General features: G+C 47.6%; 1 protein-coding gene across 7 annotated transcripts in view; it reads left to right on the forward strand.

Annotated features, from left to right (window-relative positions):
* Positions 1-20,488, forward strand: part of NCOR1 (nuclear receptor corepressor 1) — a 2,268,409-nt gene that overhangs the window by 1,618,454 nt on the left and 629,467 nt on the right. For all 7 annotated transcript variants that reach the window (XM_069615218.1, XM_069615220.1, XM_069615222.1 and 4 more), the window contains one exon: positions 12,095-12,690. In XM_069615218.1, coding sequence (XP_069471319.1) covers positions 12,095-12,690 — 596 coding nt within the window. The remainder of the gene's footprint in view (positions 1-12,094; positions 12,691-20,488) is intronic.

Below are 20,488 nucleotides of genomic sequence, written 5' to 3' on the forward strand. Positions count from 1 at the left end.
CAGCGACATGAAGAGGAAGACCGTACTTTCGATCCCACTCTTGGATGACATTTGGGACGATGGGTTGTCCCCCATGAAGAACCCTTCCTCAGCCCCAGCGAAGAGGGACCGTTATGAGAAGAAATACAGGGTGCCGGAATCCCAAGTGCTTGCAGTCCCAATCGTCTGAGGACTCTGAGATTTCGGCACCAGCCAAGAATAAATCTTCAGGCTCCTCCTCTTTGGCGGCCTCCTCGCCCCCACCCCCCAACCCTGGACAGTGAGGGGAAAAGATACCATGGGGCGATGAGTTATCATGTCGGCAGCAACTACCATCAAGCCTGCCAAGGCTCTCGCCATTGTGGCAGGTTACGACAGGGAGCTTTGGTTCAAGGTCGCTCCCCTTGACTTCCTGCCCAATGACAAGAGGGCAGAAGCTTTGGAGATCCTACAGGAAGGCGAGGTGGCATCGCACCACGCCATTATAGTGGCCACGTACATCGCTGACACCCGGTTCCGCCAAATGGGCAGCATCGTTTGCCTTCATCGGCAGGGCTGGCTGAGGGCCACAAATTTTCGCCAGGATGTTCAGTCGAAGGTGTTGGACATGCCCTTCAACAAGGACAATTTGTTTGGGAAGACCGTGGACGAGTCTCTTCAGGCCATCAAGGCGGACACTGAGTCGGCTCGTGCCTTCGGCACACTGCAAGAGCGACAGCCCCCCTTTCGAACTCCGGCGTAAAATCCCATGGTTTTTCCAAAGGATTTGGTGGAGGTGCTTCGCCCTACCATCAACCCTCTCGCTTGTCGGCACAGGAGACCTACAGGGGCCGTGCCAAATATGGAGGACGTCATCGCCATAGCCTGCAAGGCGGTGCTTCAACATCTAAACGGGATTGAACCGGCCGTTGCGTCTGGCCGTAGGGAGGCCGGCTGGCACACATTGTCAGCGTGTTGAAGACCATCTCCACCGACAGCTGGGTGCTGGACACTCTCGCCCATGGACACACCCTGGAGTTCCAACTGAAGTGTCCCCATATAACACCAGTGGCCCGGCAGGAAAACCACATCCCTCAGCTTCTGCTAGAGTTGCGGGCTATGCAAAAAAAAGGGTGCGATAGAGCTCGTCCCAAACAGGCTCTGGGGCTCCGGAGTGTACTCTCGTTACTTCCTCGTCAAAAAGAAGACCGGCGGTTGTATACCCATCATAGACCTCCGCCGTCTGAACAAGTACATCAAGTCTCAAAAGTTGCGTATGGTGACTCTCCAGCGCATGCTAGGACAGCTAGAAGAGGGGGATTTTCTATCGTCGCTGGACTTGGAAGATGCCTATTTTCACATCCCCATACACAAGGGTCACCGCAAGTTCCTGCGCTTTGTGGTTCAAGGGCAACATTACCAGTTTAAGGCCTTCCCTTCGGATTGAAGTCGGCGGCAAGAGCTTTCACCAAGTGCCTGGTGCCGGTGGCGGCGCAGCTGCGTGAACCAGGGATCCACGTGTACCCCTACCTGGACGACTGGCTCAGCCGGACAAGCTCACAGGACATTGCCGTCAAATACACGGCGAGGACCGTCCAACTGCTGACGGATCTGGCGTTCTCGGTGAACAATGCAAAGTCCTGCTTGACTCCATCGCAGGACGCACTGTTTCTGGGATCCCGACTCAACAGTGTGTCGTGCCTGGCGTCCCCGCCGGAGGAAAGGATAGCGGCCATTTTGGGCAAGGTGCAACGGCTGTTGGCCCTAAAGGTTGCCACAGTGAGATCCATCACATCTCTGCTCGGCATGATGTCATCATGCATTTACCTCATCCGACTATGCAGGCTGTGGATGCGTCCACTACAGGAGTTACTCGGCGGACGTTAGATATAAGTGTCAGGAAACTTCCAGGACAAGATCAAGTTCGACGAGAACTTCTGTCGAGCGATACGATGGTGGCGAGTCTGCTCAGATCTGTCCAGAGGTGCAGATTTCCAGACCCCACCATACCAGGAGACTGTCACGATGGACGCCTCACTAGAAGGCTGGGGTGTTCACACTGGAAGTCTTCACACAAGATGCCTGTGGCTGCTGGAGGAGAAAACGTTGCACATCAACGTGCTGGAGCTGCGAGCAGTGTTTTGGGCCCTCTAGTCCTTCCTGCCTTCCCTCAAGGGCAAGGTGGTGCAGGCCTTCACGGACAATACTACCACAATGTTTTACATCAGGAAACGGAGGGGGGCACCAGAACCCCATCGCTCTCCAAAGAGGCGCAGGACCTATGGCTCCTCATCCTGTTTCATCTGGCAGGAGTGAAGAACACCATCGCGGACTCTCTCAGCAGGGAGCTGCGCTCTTGGCACGAGTGGTACTTCGGCAGGACCAAGTGGATCACCTGTTCCTCAGATGGGGCAATCCCCAGATCGATCTGTTTGCGACGGCGACAACCACCAAGTGCCAGAGGTTCGCCAGCAGGTCTCCCCAGCTGGAGATTATGGGGGACGCATTCTCTTTCCCCTGGGACGGCCTGTTTCTGCATGCATTCCCTCCGTTGCCGTTACTACTTTGACTAGTCAATCAACTCAGATGGTCCCGGTGCAGGATGATGATCATCGCATCGGCATGGCCGAGACAGATATGGTACCCGGACCTTCTGGAAATGTCAGTGTCACCTCGAGTTAAGCTACCGGCGGTTGCAGATCTTCTCGCCAGGGAAGGAGGTGCGATTCTGCACCACGAGCCAGGTTCGCTGAACCTGAAGGCCTGGCTCCTGCAACACTAGAGTTTGGGGGCTACTATTTTCCAGCGGATTGTGAGGAGGTGCTTGCCAAGGCCAGAGTTTAGTCTACTCTCAAATGCTACAGGCGCAAGTGGTAGAGGTTCGTCGTTTGGTGCTGTACTCGTTGGATCAACCCTCTACGAGTCACTGCTCCGCAGTTGCTTCCGTATTTGTTGTCGTTGGCCAAGGCAGGACTGGCCCATGATTCCATCAAAGTGCATCTGGCGGCTATCTCCCGCTATACCAGATCTCCAGAACGATCATCCTTATGGTCGTATCGATTGGTCAAGGAATTTGTCAAAGGACTATTTTGCTTGTTCCCGCCGGTGAAGGCTCCTGCCCCGGCGTGGGAGCTCAATGTGGTGCTTACTAGGATCATGGGTCCTCCGTTCGAGCCTATGCATTCGGTGCCACTGAAATTTGTGTCGTGCAAAACGGCTAGTGGGAGAGATCCAGGCCCTCTCTTGTAAACCACCTTATTTGACATTCCACGAGATGAGGGTAGTGCTACGGACGCACCCCTCCTTCATGCCCATGGTGCCGTCGGACTTTCATCTAAACGAGCCCTTGGTGTTGCCTGTATTCTTCGCTACGCCTTTGTCGCCGGCTGAGAGGGCTTTGCACTCGCTGGATGTGGCTAGAGCGCTGAAGTTCTATCTGGACAGCACAAAGTTTCCGGAAGACGTTGCAACTTTTTGTAAAGTTTGGCCCTGTGAACCATGGGAAGGCCCTCTCTCAGGCAAGCATTTCCAGGTGGCTCTCCTGGTGCATCACCCATTGTCACTGGTTGGGAAACCAACCGTGTTGCCTGGCCGTCCGAGAGCCCATTCGACCAGAACGATTGCTGCAACTGCTGTGTTCCTGTATGGTGTGCCCCTGCTTGACTTCTGCAGGGATGCTACGTGGATGTCGACGCACACCTTCACGGAGTTCTACTGCATCGACAGGGATTCCAAGGAGGAGTCCAGAGTGGGCCAGGCAGTGTTGAGCAACCTGTTCCCTTGATGGTGAGCCTGGTGAGGAGGTAAGAGATTCTTAATGTTGAGATGCTTAATGTTGAGCCTTGCCACCTCCTGTGGTTGCATGTGTGTACTGCTATGTATTTTTCAATCGTGAGCATGTGAATCCATGCCAGACCTGTTGCTGGAGAAGGAACAAGTTACTTACATTTAACTGTTGTTCTCCAGCATGGTTCTGGCATGGATTCACATGCGAACCCTCCCGCCTACCCCTCTCCGGCTCTTCTCTGGGTCCTACTGCCACTTTAAGTGCTACTATATCTGAAGATGGCTGCCAGAGGAGGGGCTTGGGTAGAGGGCAGTCATTGGCTGGGTGCAGTGTGACGCAGAGACCAGTGAATGGTTGTTAGGAGAAAGACGGTTCAGAAGTGAAACTGATTTTTCTCTTTACAGAGGATTCCCAGCCTGACGACTGTGAATATTCATGAGCATGTGAATCCATGTCAGACCCATGCTGGAGAACAACAGTTAAAGGTATGTAACTTGTTCCTTCTACTTTCCCACAAAGATAGTTAAAAAGTATGAATTTCTGTCTATTATTAATTGCATGCACATTATCCACAGAGATAGTCATTTTCATTATTGGTTATTCCTCTAAAAGGAATACCCAATAGACGAGCTTTTTTGTTAGATTGTATATGCCTGCACAAAGAACATTTGCACAGGTACGTTTTAAGTTTTTCTAGGAAGGATGGCCAAGCAGGATACAAAGTTGAGGTTTTCCCTGCGATTGTTTGTGTTAACTTACATGTTTTGAAATGTGTGGTTTTTTGGGAGATTGGCAATTATGCTTATGCTGTATAATCTGGTGTCCCAAATGGACTCAGAAATCCACAAAGATGAGAGTTTCTGATGCTTGTTAATCTGCTTAGAATCACATGCTGTGCATATAGTCCGACATATAGTGGTAATCGAGGAGCATTGCATCTTTCTTTCGAAGATCGAAAGGGTACGTCGACATGGGCGTGATTGTGACACTATCCCTAATGTGGCGTTTAGTGTAACCAAAATCCCTCATGCGTCGAGGTCCCTAAGATTGTTTTTTTCCGCCCAACTTAATTGGTTGCCTTATGCGTAGCTCGCAAGAGTTGATAATGCTTATTACTTAATTCTTGTCCCACAACGGATGGTTGTCTAGTCTTTGCCACTTCTTCTGGACGACTACTTCGTGGACCCCTACACCAAAGACATCCACTGATTTTCAGCCACTGGTGCATTGATCAACGTCCATCGACCGCATGGCCTCGCCCCTCAGGCCAAGCCCATACAGTAGGGAGAGTGGGGCCCTGGGCTGTTTCTTTCTAAGAATGCATTTCCTTTTCCGCTCTCTTTTCCTCTTTGGTCTGGCTGCAACCTTCTACCTCTGCTATGGAAAGGACACCATTTAAATGTTGTCCCTTGTGCAACGGAAAATTTGCATGGAAAGACACCCATCGCAAATGCAATAGGTGCTTACCTCGTGACGATGACTAGCATTCCTGTAAATCCTTCAAACTCTTTCATCCCAAGACGTTACAGGACAGGCGGACAAAGCAGTGGGCGGCCTACGCAATGCATGCCGGGTTGTTCCCCCATGGGCGTCGTCGCCTCGGATGACGAGGACTCTAGTGGAAGCCATCGCTCCAATCTCGAAGCCATAGACCTTTCGGCGGAGTCCTCCGGTTACCTGTGCCCGGCCCCGAACGACAGACCACCGGTCCTGTTATAGGGAGTTTACACCCCAGGCAACGGGGGAACACACGCACCACTCAAGGCAAAACACACAACCCATAAAGCCTCCTCGACGGGCACGTTGAAGACGCATCAGACGCCAACAGGCCCGTCGAAAACTTCGGTGCCTGCCGAACCTCGGGGTGCGGCGCCCTACCTGCAACCGTCTTCTCGGCATGCGACTAGGCTTTCCTCACACAAGGGCGTCCCCATAGGATAGCACATGGCTACCGGCATGTCGCCCAAGGGCAAACTTGCACCTAAGGCTTCGCCGGAGTCGACAACTGCGACGGCAGGCACGTCGAAACTTAAGATTCATCTGCCGAAGGTACGCAAGTGTCTTGCTGCAATTGTTTTGGCAGCAGAGAAGCCCAGGAGTACTCTGAATGCTCCCAGACTCTTTCTACGGCTTTATCAGGTAAATCTCCTCCTTCTGAAGACTTTTCCCTCTTCCAGTCCCCTCTGCCTCATCCTTGTGGACTAGGCCGAGATTTCTGAATGATATGGATAAGATGTCCCAATTCATAGACTTCTCTGAGAAATACATTACTCCCAAGAGGCCTAGGGTGGAATCCTACTGACCCATTCCACCAAAGCTGCAGAACCAGAGTAAACATGAGAACAATCCTTTTGATTCGGATACTGCTGACCAGGACCCAGACTAGAAACAGGACCAGCCAGCAGATCAGGGGCCTTGGCTCTCACCCACTCATACCCCAGACCTTATTTGTCTAGACCCTCCTTTGTCACCTCAACAAAGGCAGTCATCACCAATAGATGACCACATGGTATTTAAGGTCATCCTGAAGAAAGCCGCAGATCACTTCCAAATTGCTACACAGAAGGCTGTCCAGGACTCTGACTTTGTTGAGGACATTCTTAAAGACAAACCTCCCACTAGTCGGGCTATTCCTCTGCTCAACTCCATAAAGAAATGCCTTGCTCCTTCTTTGTTTCCTTCCCCCACAAGGGCTGTCAACACTCAGGTTGAGAAACTTTTACGCCTCTCTCCATCTGCCCCCATTTATATTCAATGTCAACTGGGCTCTGGTTGTTACAACCACCAGAAAAAAGGCAGGGGTGCCACGGTCCATAGCAGAGGCTCCCTCTAATAAAGACTGCAAAAAAATCTATGCCCCTGGCAAACTAATGACCACATCTGCAGCCTATTCCACCAGAATTGCGAATAACACAACCCTTCTCGCAATTTATAGCGACATGCAATGGGGCCTGCTCCAAGAAGGCCTCCAAGAGGTCCCTGAACCCATGCAATCACGCCTGCTGGAGGTCATCATTGAGGGTACACATGTGACCCATAATATTTTAAAAAAAGAACATTAGACAATGCTGAAACGGCAGGGCGCCCTCTGGCACAAGGGACTCTCCTTAATTATTATTATCATTAAGAGACACACATGGCTAAAAATGCAGGCTTGAAGCCGGAAACTCCGTCCTCCCTGATAAATAAGCTGTAGAAGAAACAAACTTATTTTTTTAAGGCTGTCGATGACTCCTTGGAGACGGCGAAGAAGGAACATGAGACGTTGAAATCGCTCAACCAAATTATAGCCAAGCCTTTTCAATAGCTGGGAAGTTCAATCTCTCGTTCCTTTCGAGGTCAATTGTTCTCCCGATCTCCCCATAGTCAATACGGCACTGATATTACCCCATGGTCCTCCGGACAAGGCCCACCTGGCAACAGCCAGTATCAGCAAAGAGGACAACACAGAGGGCAAGGGTAGAGGCAGAAACTCCACCTCAAGAGGCTCCCCAGCCTCCACATCGAATTGACTTGCTTGTCCTGGGTCCCCTCCCATGCCTCCCCTGTCAGGGGACGTTTAACATCATTCAATCACACATGTGAGGGTATAACTTCAGCCCCTTGGGTGCTGAAACTGTCACCCACAGTTATTGCATAGAGTTCCACCGGCCACCTCAATACCACCCGCCAAAGAGCAGACTATCACCGGCACACCTACAAATCCTGCTGGAAGAGGTGCAGATCCTTCTGGAAAAGGACTCTGTAAAAGAGGGTATTTATTCAGTGTACTTCCTTGTACCCAAAAAGGATCTCACCCTGTGCCCTGTGTTAAATCTGCACCCAGCGAACAAATATGTCAAACCGCAAAATTTCTGAATGACAACATTGCAGGAAGTAATCCCACTACTGGTGCAGGGGGATTACATGGCCACATTGTATATGAAAGATACATACTTTCATATTTCATTGTTGCCAGCACACAATGTACCTAAGGTTCATGATCGAGCACACACTCTATCAGTTCAAGGGTAAGGGTGTTCACGAAGGTACTGGCAGTAGTAGCTGCTCACCTGCACAGTCAGTCCGTTCCAGTCTATCCTTACCTCTACGACTGGCTCATAACAGCAGATTTGTACGGAAAATGCCAAACAAATACCCAGAAGACGGTAGATCTTCTCTTAAGCCTGGGCTTCTCGACCCCAGCCAGGTTGAACAGTTTTTAGGGGCTATGATTCGGACCAAAGACGTCCTCGTCTTTCCCTCCAGCAAGAGGGTCCAAAACATGCTGTTTCAGATCCCTCACTATGTAGCCAGTCACGAGGTGACCGTACACATAACCATGCGACTGTTAGGAATGATGTGCTCCTGCATTTATATAGATCTTCGCGCTCGTTTGCGCATCCGCCCCATGCAAGAGTTTGCTCTCGAGCCAATGGTGTCAGGCCAGCGCACAATGGGACGATCTAGTGGTTGTCTCGGCAGCCCTGGTTTAGTCTGCAGTGGTGGTCAAGGGAAAACCTTCTGCAGGGAAATACCTTCACCACTCCTGCACTCTTACCACAGATGCATCTTTGACGGGGTGAGGGGCTAAATAATAATCTCACCTCCTTCAACAGACGGCGCACTGCATGTGGTCCCCAGCAGTTGCATCCAACCACATAAACCTATTGGAATTGCTAGCAGTATTCAAAGCCTTGAAAGCTTTTCAAACGCACTTCCAGGGGAAGACCGTTCTATCCTCACTGACAGTACTACGGCCATGTATTACCTGAACAAACAGTGGGGCACTCGTTCTCTAGGGCTGTCCAAACTGTCACAGAACATATGGAAATGGGCTCTCAAACACAAGATTTTCCTTCCGCCACAACACGTTCCGGGCAAACTCAGTCTTTTGGCAAACATACTCAGCAGAGACTTCCCCCTCCCTGTAGTGTACGAATGGCAACTACACAAGGACATTATACTCCACGTCTTCTCAGACTTTGGCTTCCCAGAGATCGACTTGTTCGCTTCTCTCGAACGCTCAATCTCCAGATTACGCCTCCAGGTGCCCTCAGAACCGCTCCAAGGGGAATGGTCTCTGGATAACATGGTCAGGGAAATTTCTTTACGCTTTTCCCCCGATTCGCCTACTCAACAGACTAGTGCACAAGATGCACCTAGACTCAGTCGGGATGATTCTGGTGGCCCTGATGCAAGCCCGCCAGCCTTGGTTCTCCCATCTCATGACAATGTCAGTCTCCCCTCCCAGGAAACTGCCATGCACTTACAACATGCTATCGCAAGACAGTGGAGAGATGCTACATCCTTGCCTTCAAACTCTGTACTTGGCAGCCTGGCTCCTGAGGCCATAGCGTTTGGGCACATCCAACTCCCACAAAAGATGTATGGACATACTCAGGGAAGCACGGAAACCAAATGCCAGACACTCCTACTCCAGTAAATCGCTTTATCTGGTGTAATAACAAGGGTATCAATCCCGTTGAGTGTACACCAGCACATATTGTCCTGTACCTAACTTACCTGCTAGATTCAGGCCTGGTTTTCAGTTCCTATAAGTCCACCTCGCTGCGCTTTTAACGTACACCACGTCCCAAAACAAGGTTTCGTGGTGGAAAATTCCAGTAATTAATGTGTTTATGGAAGGGGTACAGAGGATCCACCCCCCTATCTCTAACGCAGCTCCCAGATGAGACATGAATTTTGTACTTACCAGTTTAATGGGGCTCCCTGTGCACCTATTCACAAAGCTAGCCTGAAAGCACTCACCTACAAGACCGCCTTCCTAGTGGCAATCTCCTTCAGTTCAAGACCCTTTCTTCATGATTCACTAAGACAAGGTGGTCTTACGCACTCATCCCAAGATTTGCACTTATATTTATTTCAAAGTTCCATGTAAACCAGTCCATAGAACTTCCCACCTTTTTCCATAACCCCACTAACGTGGCAGAAAAAAGCCTGCACACACTAGATGGTAACCAATACCTGGCAACGCTCGCACACTGCATTGCTGCTCTCTGCTCAAACTTTCAGTGCTATGAGGATGACACCCAACTCGTTTTCAGGATTACCTGTGCCACCTCTTCTCCCCCTCTCATCTCCGACTGTCTGCAATCCAGGAGTGTTGTGCCGCCAATAACCTCTGCCATAATGCCAGTAAGACACAGATCCTCCTCATCGGCATACCTCAACTTCCTTTCCTACCACCCTCTGGCTAGCCTCCCTTAGCCCTCTCCCTGCTCCCACTTGCGAGGTTAAGAACCTCTGTGTCATCTTCGACTCCACGCTTTCCTTTTCTCCACGCATCTCTGACATCTCCAAAAAATCAAACTACCAACTGCACCTCCTCGGAGGTATTCTTTCTTTCCTCTCCTTCCCCCAGAAGTTCACTGTCTCTAGCGCTGTGGTTCTTTCTCGGCTGGACAATTGCAACAGCCTCTTTCTAAACCTGCCTGCAACCACTTTCTGGCCCTCTACTGCTCATCCTGCACAGGACTGCGAGACTTCTCCTTAGCCTAAAGCCCTGGGATCGTATCTCTCCAGCCCTGAAATCTCTTCATTGGCTCCCAGTGGCTGCAAGGAGTAGATTCAAGACCCTTTGCATTGTCCACAAGGCTTTCCGGGGCCTGGGTCCACAATACCTTCAACTCTCCTTCCTTAAGTACCTTCCTACTCAAGCTCTTCTCTCCTCCAGCTCCCTTAGAGTCAGTCGCTTCTCCAAGCAACGATTTGGGGGTAGATCTCTTTCCTCTGCTGGGGCCTCCCTCTGGAACAGCCTCCCTGCCTCTGTGAAACTTGAGGAGAACCACTTTCTGTTCCAGAAGCACCTAAAGACCGTCCTCTTTGCTTCTGCCTTCGATCTTCTTTTCCCCTGCTGATCTGTCTCCTTCGGCATCGGACACCGGGTAACGCTCTGATTTCGGGTCCATGTCCCTTCCCACCCAGCCACCAACCTGCACTGCCTCCTGCAACCCTTGCACTTGCAACTGAAACCCTACAGTCCCCTTACCTGCACTTATTAGACACCCCTTGTCTGCACTTTAACCTTGCACTTGCCACCTGCTGGCCACACTACCTGTTTTGATCCCTTGTTAAGCACTTTCCACGCCTCCCTTCCCCGTTGCACTTTGCCCCTTTACTCTCCCCTGCACTTACGTGTTCTCAATGTCACTGGGCCTAGTAAGAGTGTTGTTTTGTCCTCACTTCTTCCCCTCCCTTACCTTATTGTGCTCTGAAACACGTGTCTGAGCGCAACAGAAATAAAATATATCATAGATGTGAGGAGAGCAGTTATCTATTATCTGGACAAGACTAAGCCACTTAGGAAAACAAACCAGTTTTTAATTTCAGTGGCAGCTGGTAGAGAAGGGGACCTTGTCTCTAAATCGGCGATATCAAAGTGGATTGTGAACTACATCACACTGTCGCACTGTTACACTCTTGCTACGAGTGACTTTCCCTTCACGCCTAGAGCACACTCTACTTGGGGCACAGGGGCTACCATAGCATTCATTGCAAATGTTCCTCTTGAGTCCATTTGTAAAGCAGCAACCTGGAGTTCTGTACACATCTTTACACACTACTGCCTAGATGCACGCTCTGTCTGACTCTCAGGTGGGACAAGCGGTGCTAAAACATCTCTTTTGTACTGTTCTTTCTCACACCTAACCACCATCTGTGGGTACTGCTTGCTAGTCTATGCACAGCATGTGATTCTAAGCAGATTAACAAGCATCCAAACACCTCGATTACTCCCTGTAATAGCATTTCTGATGATTGTATCTGCTTAGATTCACATGCGCCCACCCTTCTTCCCCTCATGGAGTAGAAGGAACATAGACATCTTACACCTTCTCTCTTACTCACTCTGACTATAAGGCTTCCTCACATAAGAAAAAACACAATCGGAGGGACCTCGATGCGTGAGGGATTTTGGGTACACTACACATCACGTTAGGGATAGTGTTAAAATCACGGCCATGTCGACGTCCCTTTTCGATCTTTGAAAGAAAGATGCAATACTCCACGATTACCACTAGATGTCAGGCTATATGCACTGCATGTGAAACTAAGCAGATACAATCATCAGAAATGCTATTTCGGTGAGTAATGCATGTCTTAGGGCTTTATTAGCTTAAACAAAAGGGCCTAATAAGGCTGGGAACGCTCCTCCCACCCTAGCCCAGATGTGGCTAAACCGCAGAATGTCCCCACCATAGTCGAACGCAGGGAAATCCCAAGTGTGCAAGTCTTATATATTCCATGAGGGAAACAAAAGGACTGTACCCTGTCTCCATCTTCCTTTGGGAGGCAGCAGTATAACCGTAAAAGTTCAATATTGACATGTTTTTTGTATTCTTTCTATAGGCAGATTCCACCTGGTGCGCCCTCCATTACGCAAGGTCTGCCCCCACGTTATAACACTGCTGCTGATGCACTAGCTGCACTTGTGGATGCAGCAGCCTCTGCTCCTCAGATGGAAGTTGCAAAAGGAAAAGAAAGCAAGCATGAAGCCGCCAGAATGGAAGAGAGCATGGCCCGCAGGACAGCAATGGAGCAGCAGCAGCACCACCACCACCACCAGCTGCAGCAACAACTGCAACAGCAGCATCAGCAGCAGCAACTCTTGCAACAGCAGCAACTCTTGCAACAGCAGCAACTGCAGCAGCAGCAAATGGAGCAAAAAATGTTGGAGTCTGAGAAAAGACTGGTTCAATGCCCATACACTTCATCAGGCTTTTCCAGTAGCAAGTCGCAGAGTCAGCCTTCAGCCGCCATTTATTCTGAAGCAGGCAAGGACAAAGTTGCTCCTCCCAAGTCCAGGTATGAGGAAGAGTTAAGAACGCGAGGGAAGACAACAATAACAGCTGCAAACTTTATTGATGTGATAATCACCCGGCAGATTGCCTCCGACAAAGATGCCAGAGAGAGGGGCTCACAGAGTTCTGATTCCTCCAGCAGCTGTACGTACAGATTTTCTTTTATTAGTAGTTTTATTTTGGCTGATTTATTTGAAATACTTTTAGTAGTTCCCAGCGACAAAGAATATCTGCCTTTACACAGTAAATATTTGTCTATCCTTACTAACATCCATTGCATCCTCTCCATTCTCATCCCACTGAAATAACTCACCTCATATTTATTTCTTTTTTGATTAACTAAAAAGGGTGAATGAATTTCTTTGCATTAGGATGTTCCTAGATCCTTAGTTTCGGGCTCAGGAAGAGCAGTCCACACCTTGGTTGCATGATGTCCCTGTGTTGTGGTGGACTTAGCTAAACATACAAGGCTATCGTTTAAAGGGGGGTTGGGAGGGGAGATTGTCCAAGGTACCAAATAACAGCACACAACAAGGGACTTGCCACACAGTATAATTATGAAAAATATATATTCAAATGGATTGTGTCCTCCCACATAATCCTAGACTGATATTCATGTCTGCTTGAAGTTTTAGTCTAATCTTGATCTTGGGCGGTCTACGTAGCAACACTTGTGACGTTGATGCTGGTATATGAAGCGCGCGCTAACTCTTACCTCAGTTCTGCTTTTTCCGATTTGCTGCATGCTTCTGAACTACTTGCCTCGGCTTATTTATATTGAGTACATAAGTCAGTCAAATATTCAATAAAGTTTTCGACATGTCCTCAACACCGAAAACGGGATTCAATCAGTTTGCAGGTTGTGAGTGGAAGATGACTATCACACGGACCCGCACAGCATCAGTCTGTGGTGTTTGGCGACAGGTCACAAGGTGGACGACTCTGGCTCATGTCAGTCCATGACGGTCCAGGCCTTGCGGGAAAGGAAGGGGAAACTTGATGCAGGTAAGACCTCTCCCAAATCCCGATCAATTACCCCATTGTAGAGAAAATCGTCCCCTGAATCGAGGGATATTTCCCATGAGAGAAAGCATCCGAAACATCAGAGAAGCTCAAGGTCCGGTTCACAGTGCTCGTCATCCTCTTCTCACAAGAAGAGTAAGAAACTGGTTCACAGGTCCACTTCCTCTCCCGAACATTTTTCGCTCTGTAACAAAACGTCGACTCCAGCGGAATGGGAAGACTTTGGTTTAAAAATAATCTACAGGTTTCAGAGGCAAACTCTAACTGCCCGGGAAGAGAGACTCCTCGACGAAAGTCGAAGGATTCTTCGACTCACAAATAGCCTGTTCCTTCCTCCTCAAAGCATTCTACTCTGGTATCGATGCTATTGAAACTGTTGAGTATGTCTCCTGAAACTTCAAGACATGTAATTCATTTGAAAAAGTCGAAGGAGATTAAGCTGTTGGCCTATTCACTGAGTGCTTTGAATAAGTAATTGAAGTCCTCAATGCCTTCTACACCATCAGAGCTTTTGGGGCTCGAAGACTTCTAACCCTGTGGTTGATCAAACCAAGTCATTTAAATACTTACCTCAATCTGAATACTTCAGGAAAACTGGATCCATCTTTGAGGAAGATGAAGAGGAAGAACCCCCCCCCCCTTTCGATATGAATATGGCACACCAGATGTTCTGAAGAATGTATTTCTCCAGAGTCAAAAATGCAGAATCTGGTGAAGACCCTTAAGGAAACCAGTAGCTGGGAAACATTGCCAGAGACTGAATTTGGCAACCCAGAAGTGGCTGGTTATACTGATCCATCATATAGATCAGTGATTTGCAAAGTGGCTGAACATCTGGGGTGGTCTAGGCCAGCGGCTATGATTGAGACTGATGACCTTGCAGATATTTTAGACAGTGGTCGAGTCAAGGAGGCTGTGATGCCTTTCCATGCTGCTTTAAGGATAAAGGTTATGCAAAATTGGCTGAAGCCTGATTCCGTTCCCCCTGTGAATAAAATATTGACAAAGAAATACAGAACAGCTTCTGTGGACCCTCCTTTTCTATTTTTGTATTTTTATTTTAAACTCTTTATTTCTTATTTTGCAAAACAAAACATCCAAACACAATATTAACACTATGTAGGACAGTAGGTCATTAACAGTTCCAAATCAGAAAACAGTATCAGGAAAAGCATATGATAATAAACAACTCATCCGCAGTTCCAGACCTAACTTAGTCCATAACCTTAACCTTTTAACTGCCATGGGTTTCCTCCCCCCCACCCCCCAGTGCCAAGGCATTTTTTGGTGATTTCGGTATTTCACCATTTAAAGCCTTCTAACATGGTCTCCTTCATTAACCCCTTAAGTGCCAAGGAAGAGCTATCTCGTCCTTGGCACCAGGGAGGTGTTACGCTCACCTGGTATCCACAGGGACGCCATCCAGCCGGGTTACTCGCTGGTATGCTTCTTAGCTTTGCCCTGATGTGGTCTGCGGGGAAGGTTCTGCCTGAAAATACAGGAGGACTGTGTTCAAGACTGACCGACTGGGGTAAGTATCCTCCCTCCACCACCGTATGATTTCAGTGCCTCTGGCGTACTCTCCGTCCTGCCTTCTTTGCAGGGGCGCGTTGTCTTTCATGGGTTGAGTGCGGTCCAGTTACTTCACTGACGCTGGCCCGTTTGCTATTGTTCAGGTAGGTCTTATTGCTGTTCTTTAGTTTTGTTGCTGTCCTGCTTGCCTTTCTTTGTTTAAAATGTCTCTTTTTTTCTCCCTTAGGTATGCGGAGCCAAACTGGCTTGGTTGAGCCCTGCTGGTAAATGATGGCGCATTAAGAGCGGTATGATGCGGTAAGTAAGCGCTATGCGCAGCGCTGCAAAGTCTGTGTTTTCCTTCCTTGTAGGTCGAGGTGTTCTTCAGCATGAGTCGAATGTCCAGAGTGGTGCCAGCCAAGAGGCGACCAGCCAGGTAAGCCTTTTGGGCAGTTCGTAATTTGTAAATGTCTACTGCTTTCTTTAATGTTGCCTCTATCTTCCTCTTTCAGGTCGTTCTGTCCGGGAGGCGTGCAGATTCGAGGAAGCTGTTCTCAGTAGCTGCGAGTATTTAAAGATGAAGACTGCAGGTAAGATGCTGCTGCTAATGATGTTCCTTTTGTCTCCTTGCAGGTTCTGCTTCTCCGAGGTTCGAGGGAATAGCTGGACACGGTGAGCGTCACGTTGCAGGCTGCAAAGTAACGCAAAGCGTGTTGTCTTGCTCGGGTGTGGTTTAAATGGCCCCAACAAAATAATCCAGGTAAAGTAGTCCCTAGGCTACCACACCCAAAACACTAGACCGCATAGCTTGGTTCTTAAGAACCAAGCTATGTGGATGCCTCCATGTTGGCTGACAATATAATAAAGAAGTTCCCAAGCACATTGTTTTTCATGGTCTATGAGCCTGGCACCATAGGCGCCAGGACTGGCCCCATGAGGGCTTTTGAAGAATATGCCAGGCTCTAGAGGCCCGAGTCCTGACTCCACCTGGCCAATGCGTTTGCCAGAAGGGGTTTTGGGCGAGGGTCGTGACAGGAGGTAATCCCAAGGACGAGATGCCTCGTCCTTGGCACTTAAGGGGTTAAGCAGTATTAAAAACACACATACGAAAAAGACACTACAAGACAGTAGACAGGACAAATACAACTATCCCCCTTTCCCCCTCCCAGGGCCTTCATGCCTTATTGCTGCAATACTACTCCATTGTACAATTTCATATCACCCATACAGTTCATTAAAAGGTCCCCACGTTTCATCATATACTGCTTCTTTGCGTTGTTTACAAAACATAGTTTTCTCATAGTTCGAATCTGCACATCCAAGAGCCATCCTTCAACTGTCTGTTTCTTCCTTGTTTTCCACACTTTTAGTATCTGTTTAGTAGCTACTAGCCAGGCTCTGGTAATCCAATATGAAGTTGCCCAGTCATTAATACATCCACATCTCGATGATTGTAAAATCACTGCTAAAGGGTTACGGGGAAATGAGAAATTCCAAATTGTGTCGACCCTATCTAGCACCTCCCTCTAATAGTCTTCCACCCGCTCACAACTCCACAGCATATGTAACGGACTGCCTTTCTCTCTCACAATCCCAACAGCATTCATTATCAGACCTCCCCAAAGCACACATACGGTCAGGGGTCCAATAAACTACCCAGTATCCTCTGATGAATGTAACGTAAATGCAGGTCTGTCTTAGCTTTAACTGGAACTCTCCATAATGTTTCCCAGTCTTCCACCTGCAAATCACTCCCCAGCTCCTCTGACCAGGATAGTCTCGACTTTTCCCATGAGGCCAGCTGCTTTTCCTCCAATGGCATAAGTTTCAGAAAATTGGACACTTTATGGTACACAGAATTGAATGATTTACACATCTCTGGTCGCTGCCTCAGTGGCTTATCCAACATATGCCGCCTTTCGGAAAGCAAAGCTTCCAAAACCCAATATCTTCCCTGCTCCCTTCCTCTTAACCCAAACCTCTCCATCAGATGCTCAAAGGGTACCACTCCTTCATTGTTCCAAACATCACCAATCAATAATATTTCCGTATTAATCCAGCTTCTCCATCTCAACATCCTATTATTGATCTGCAATCCTGGATTATCCCAAAGTGACGCCTCTTTATACCGGAATAGCCCTTGCCCATTACCCACTATCAACGAAGTTAATGCATCTTTAGTGACGGCAACAGGCACTAAGTTCGACACCTGTCTAGGTAGCCTCCCTAGAGAGTAGAGACTCTTCGCATCATACGGTCCCAGTTTCTGCTTTTCCAAATTGCACCTACCACAACATCTGGCTTTGGTCTTCATTGGTATAGCAAAATAACTTTTTCAATAAAAAAAAAGTTAGAATTATTCTGAAGTATAGGGTAACCAAACCCACCATCTTGAACACTTCGAACCATAATATGTCAAGGAATTCTAGCCCTTTTTCCCCATACCGCAAAGAAACTCCTGCAATAACTTATCTATACATCCAAGGACTCTTTTTGTAAATTGTAACGGCAGGGACTGAATGACGTATAAAACCTTTGGCAACAGCACCATTTTAATCGTGTTAACTTTAGCCCAAATAGTCAAAGTAACACTTTATAATATCTCTCTGAAGGACTTCTGTAATCTTGTCCACATTATACTCTGCAATTTTCTTGACATCTCGAACAGTGTAGACTCCTAAATATTTCACACATACTCTCTCCCATTTACAATTCCAGCCCTGCAATCGCCCACAACTCATAGAATCTTTCACAGGAAATACCACTGTCTTCTCCCAATTGATCCGGTAACCGGATAACCTTCCAACTTCTTAAATCGTGCTCTTTAAGAGGCAACCCCCTTCTTCACGATTTTTTAAAACAACCAGATCATCATCTGCATAAACCAATACTTTAACCTCCTCACCTCCCACACATAAACCCCTAATCCTCCCACTCTGCCGAATATATATTAACAAGGGTTCTAACACTAAATTAAAAAGGAGAGAAGATAAAGGACAACCTTGCCTTGTGTCTCTAAGTAACTGGAATGACGTTGAAAATCCCTCATTCCCCCATACCCTAGCCGTTCTGTCTGATTGAAGTGCCCCTATTGCATTAATAAATAAAGGTCCAAATCCCAACTTCGACAATGTATAGTTCAGGAACGTCCAGTTCACCCTGTCGAATGCCTTCTCAGCATCTAAAAGGGCAAATAAAATATCTTTAGCCTCTGAGTCCGGTAGGCTCAACACAACCAGAAGTGTTCTAATTTGTCACACCATACCGTTGTTTCATAAACCCTGTCTGGGCCCTATCAATCAGCTCGCCCATATACTTGTCCAACCTAACCGCTAGAATCTTGGTGAAGATCTTCATGTACACATTAAGCAATGAAAGAGGGCGATAATTGCAACATCTGGTCGTATCCTTTCCTATCTTTTGGATCACCGTGATGATAGCCTCCTTCATTGAGGGACATGGAGATCCTTCCATTAAAAAACCATTAGAGAGAGTACGTAGTTCTGGCACCAATTGCTCATCAAACTTCTGATAGAATTCGACTGAGGATCCGTCCATACCTGGCGACTTCCCCATCTTCAACTCACTAATTGCCAGTAGAACTTCTGGGATGGTAATTGGGGCATCAGTGAAATTCCTACCTTCTTCTGACAGAGAAGGAACATCAATTTTTTCCCCAAAAATGTTCTAATTTGTGCTCTTGCAGGGTAAGATCTTCAACATACAGATCAGCATAAAAGGAGCGAGAACATTAACCTATCTCTCCCCTTTTAACAACCATCCTCCCATATCCATCAGCAATCCTATGGCTATACGATCTTTCTGAGAGACTTCTCAATCTGCTCGCTAATAGTTTACCACCGCTGTCTTCTTCCCAATATTTCAGTTTCATATAATACATATCCTCCTCCATCTGCGAGTCCAACTCATTTTTCAATGCCTCGTTCACGCTGAACAACTCAATTCTATCTTCCTATCCTTAGTTAAAGCGGATCTCTGTTGTAATCCACCCAATTCAAGCTCCTTCAGCCTTGTTTCTCCTACCTTCCGTACCCTTGCAGTCCAGTTCTGCAATTCCCCCCTAATAGCCTTAAAGCAGTCCCACACCACCAAACCATTTGCCAATCTATTATTTTCTGTAAAAGAATTTGTTATAAAGGCCCTAAAAGCGTTTAGAGCGTTTTCATTCTTCAGGTTCTATGGCTTCAACCTCCACCTATAGATGCCTCGCCTGTCCTGGTTTAAATTCAACTTAATCTCTACCATCGAGTGATCAGAAAGATTATGTTACCCTATTTTCGCCTCCATCACCACCTCAACCAATTTATCAGACACCAAAATATAATCCATTCTCGAATAGGCATCATGCACCAGTGGGTAAAATGAAAATTCCTGGTCTCCCGAATGCAGAGTCCTCCAAATATCTATCAAATTATATACCTCCATGAATCCCTGGAACTCCCTACTTGATTTCTGTCCCATAAAAAGACAAGTCGAAGATCTATCCAATTTATAATCTAATAGGCAATTCAAATCACCCCCCCCCAGAATAACCATTTCACCACCCATATCCTGTAACATCCCCCTCAAGGACTCGAAGAAATTCCCTCCTCCCAAACATGGACCATATACCGAACCAATCATGATTAAGTTACCCTCATACCTAAACAGGGAGCCAGCACCTAAGAGCCTGGTTGTACAAGCGGCAACTGTCTCCTCTAAATCCGCAGCTTACCCTTCCACTCCTGCCGACAATGAGGATAGAAAGGTTGACTCTAAGAGAGTATTTAGTGCAGGAAGCATGGCTCTAAAATGGGGCAATGCCACAAGTGCCTTGGCAAAATACACTCACACTCTTTGGGGTGTAGCTGCTGCTCACCGTGTTGGAGAAAGGTGCAATAGAGCTTGTTAGGCGAGATTGTGGGCAGTATCCTTTGGAAGACTACAGCGACCTTGACCTCCTGGCAATAGGGAACCCAACCTTTGGTATAAATCTGTACTACACAGGTTGGTATTGTGGCTGAGCAGCCAGGCTTATCTCAAGAGGGGATCGGTGTGCGTGGTAGGGTTGTAACAGAGTTTCACAGTGACAGTTATTCAAATAAACACTTATACCTAAGGTTTCTTCATTAAGCAATTATTAATTTAACAGTCAGTTTTTTTTTAAGCCTTCTTCAGAAAGGAGCAATGCATGTAACAATTATAATACACTTCAAAACACACTCTGTTTCTCCAAATCAGATGATACCCATTAGGGATGGCACGCAGACACTTCCTACACCCTTAGGTGACTTAAATAGCCAGGACACTGTGGACATTGATTTATCACTGGTACATTTAGAGCAATACTGAGTTTAGTGTAAAGGATTAGATATATGAATAAAACAAAGGTTAACAAATAATTCAT

Source organism: Ambystoma mexicanum, chromosome 9 (assembly GCF_040938575.1).
Source record: "Ambystoma mexicanum isolate Mex_15411 chromosome 9, UKY_AmexF1_1, whole genome shotgun sequence".
Classification (NCBI taxonomy): Eukaryota; Metazoa; Chordata; class Amphibia; order Caudata; family Ambystomatidae; genus Ambystoma; species Ambystoma mexicanum.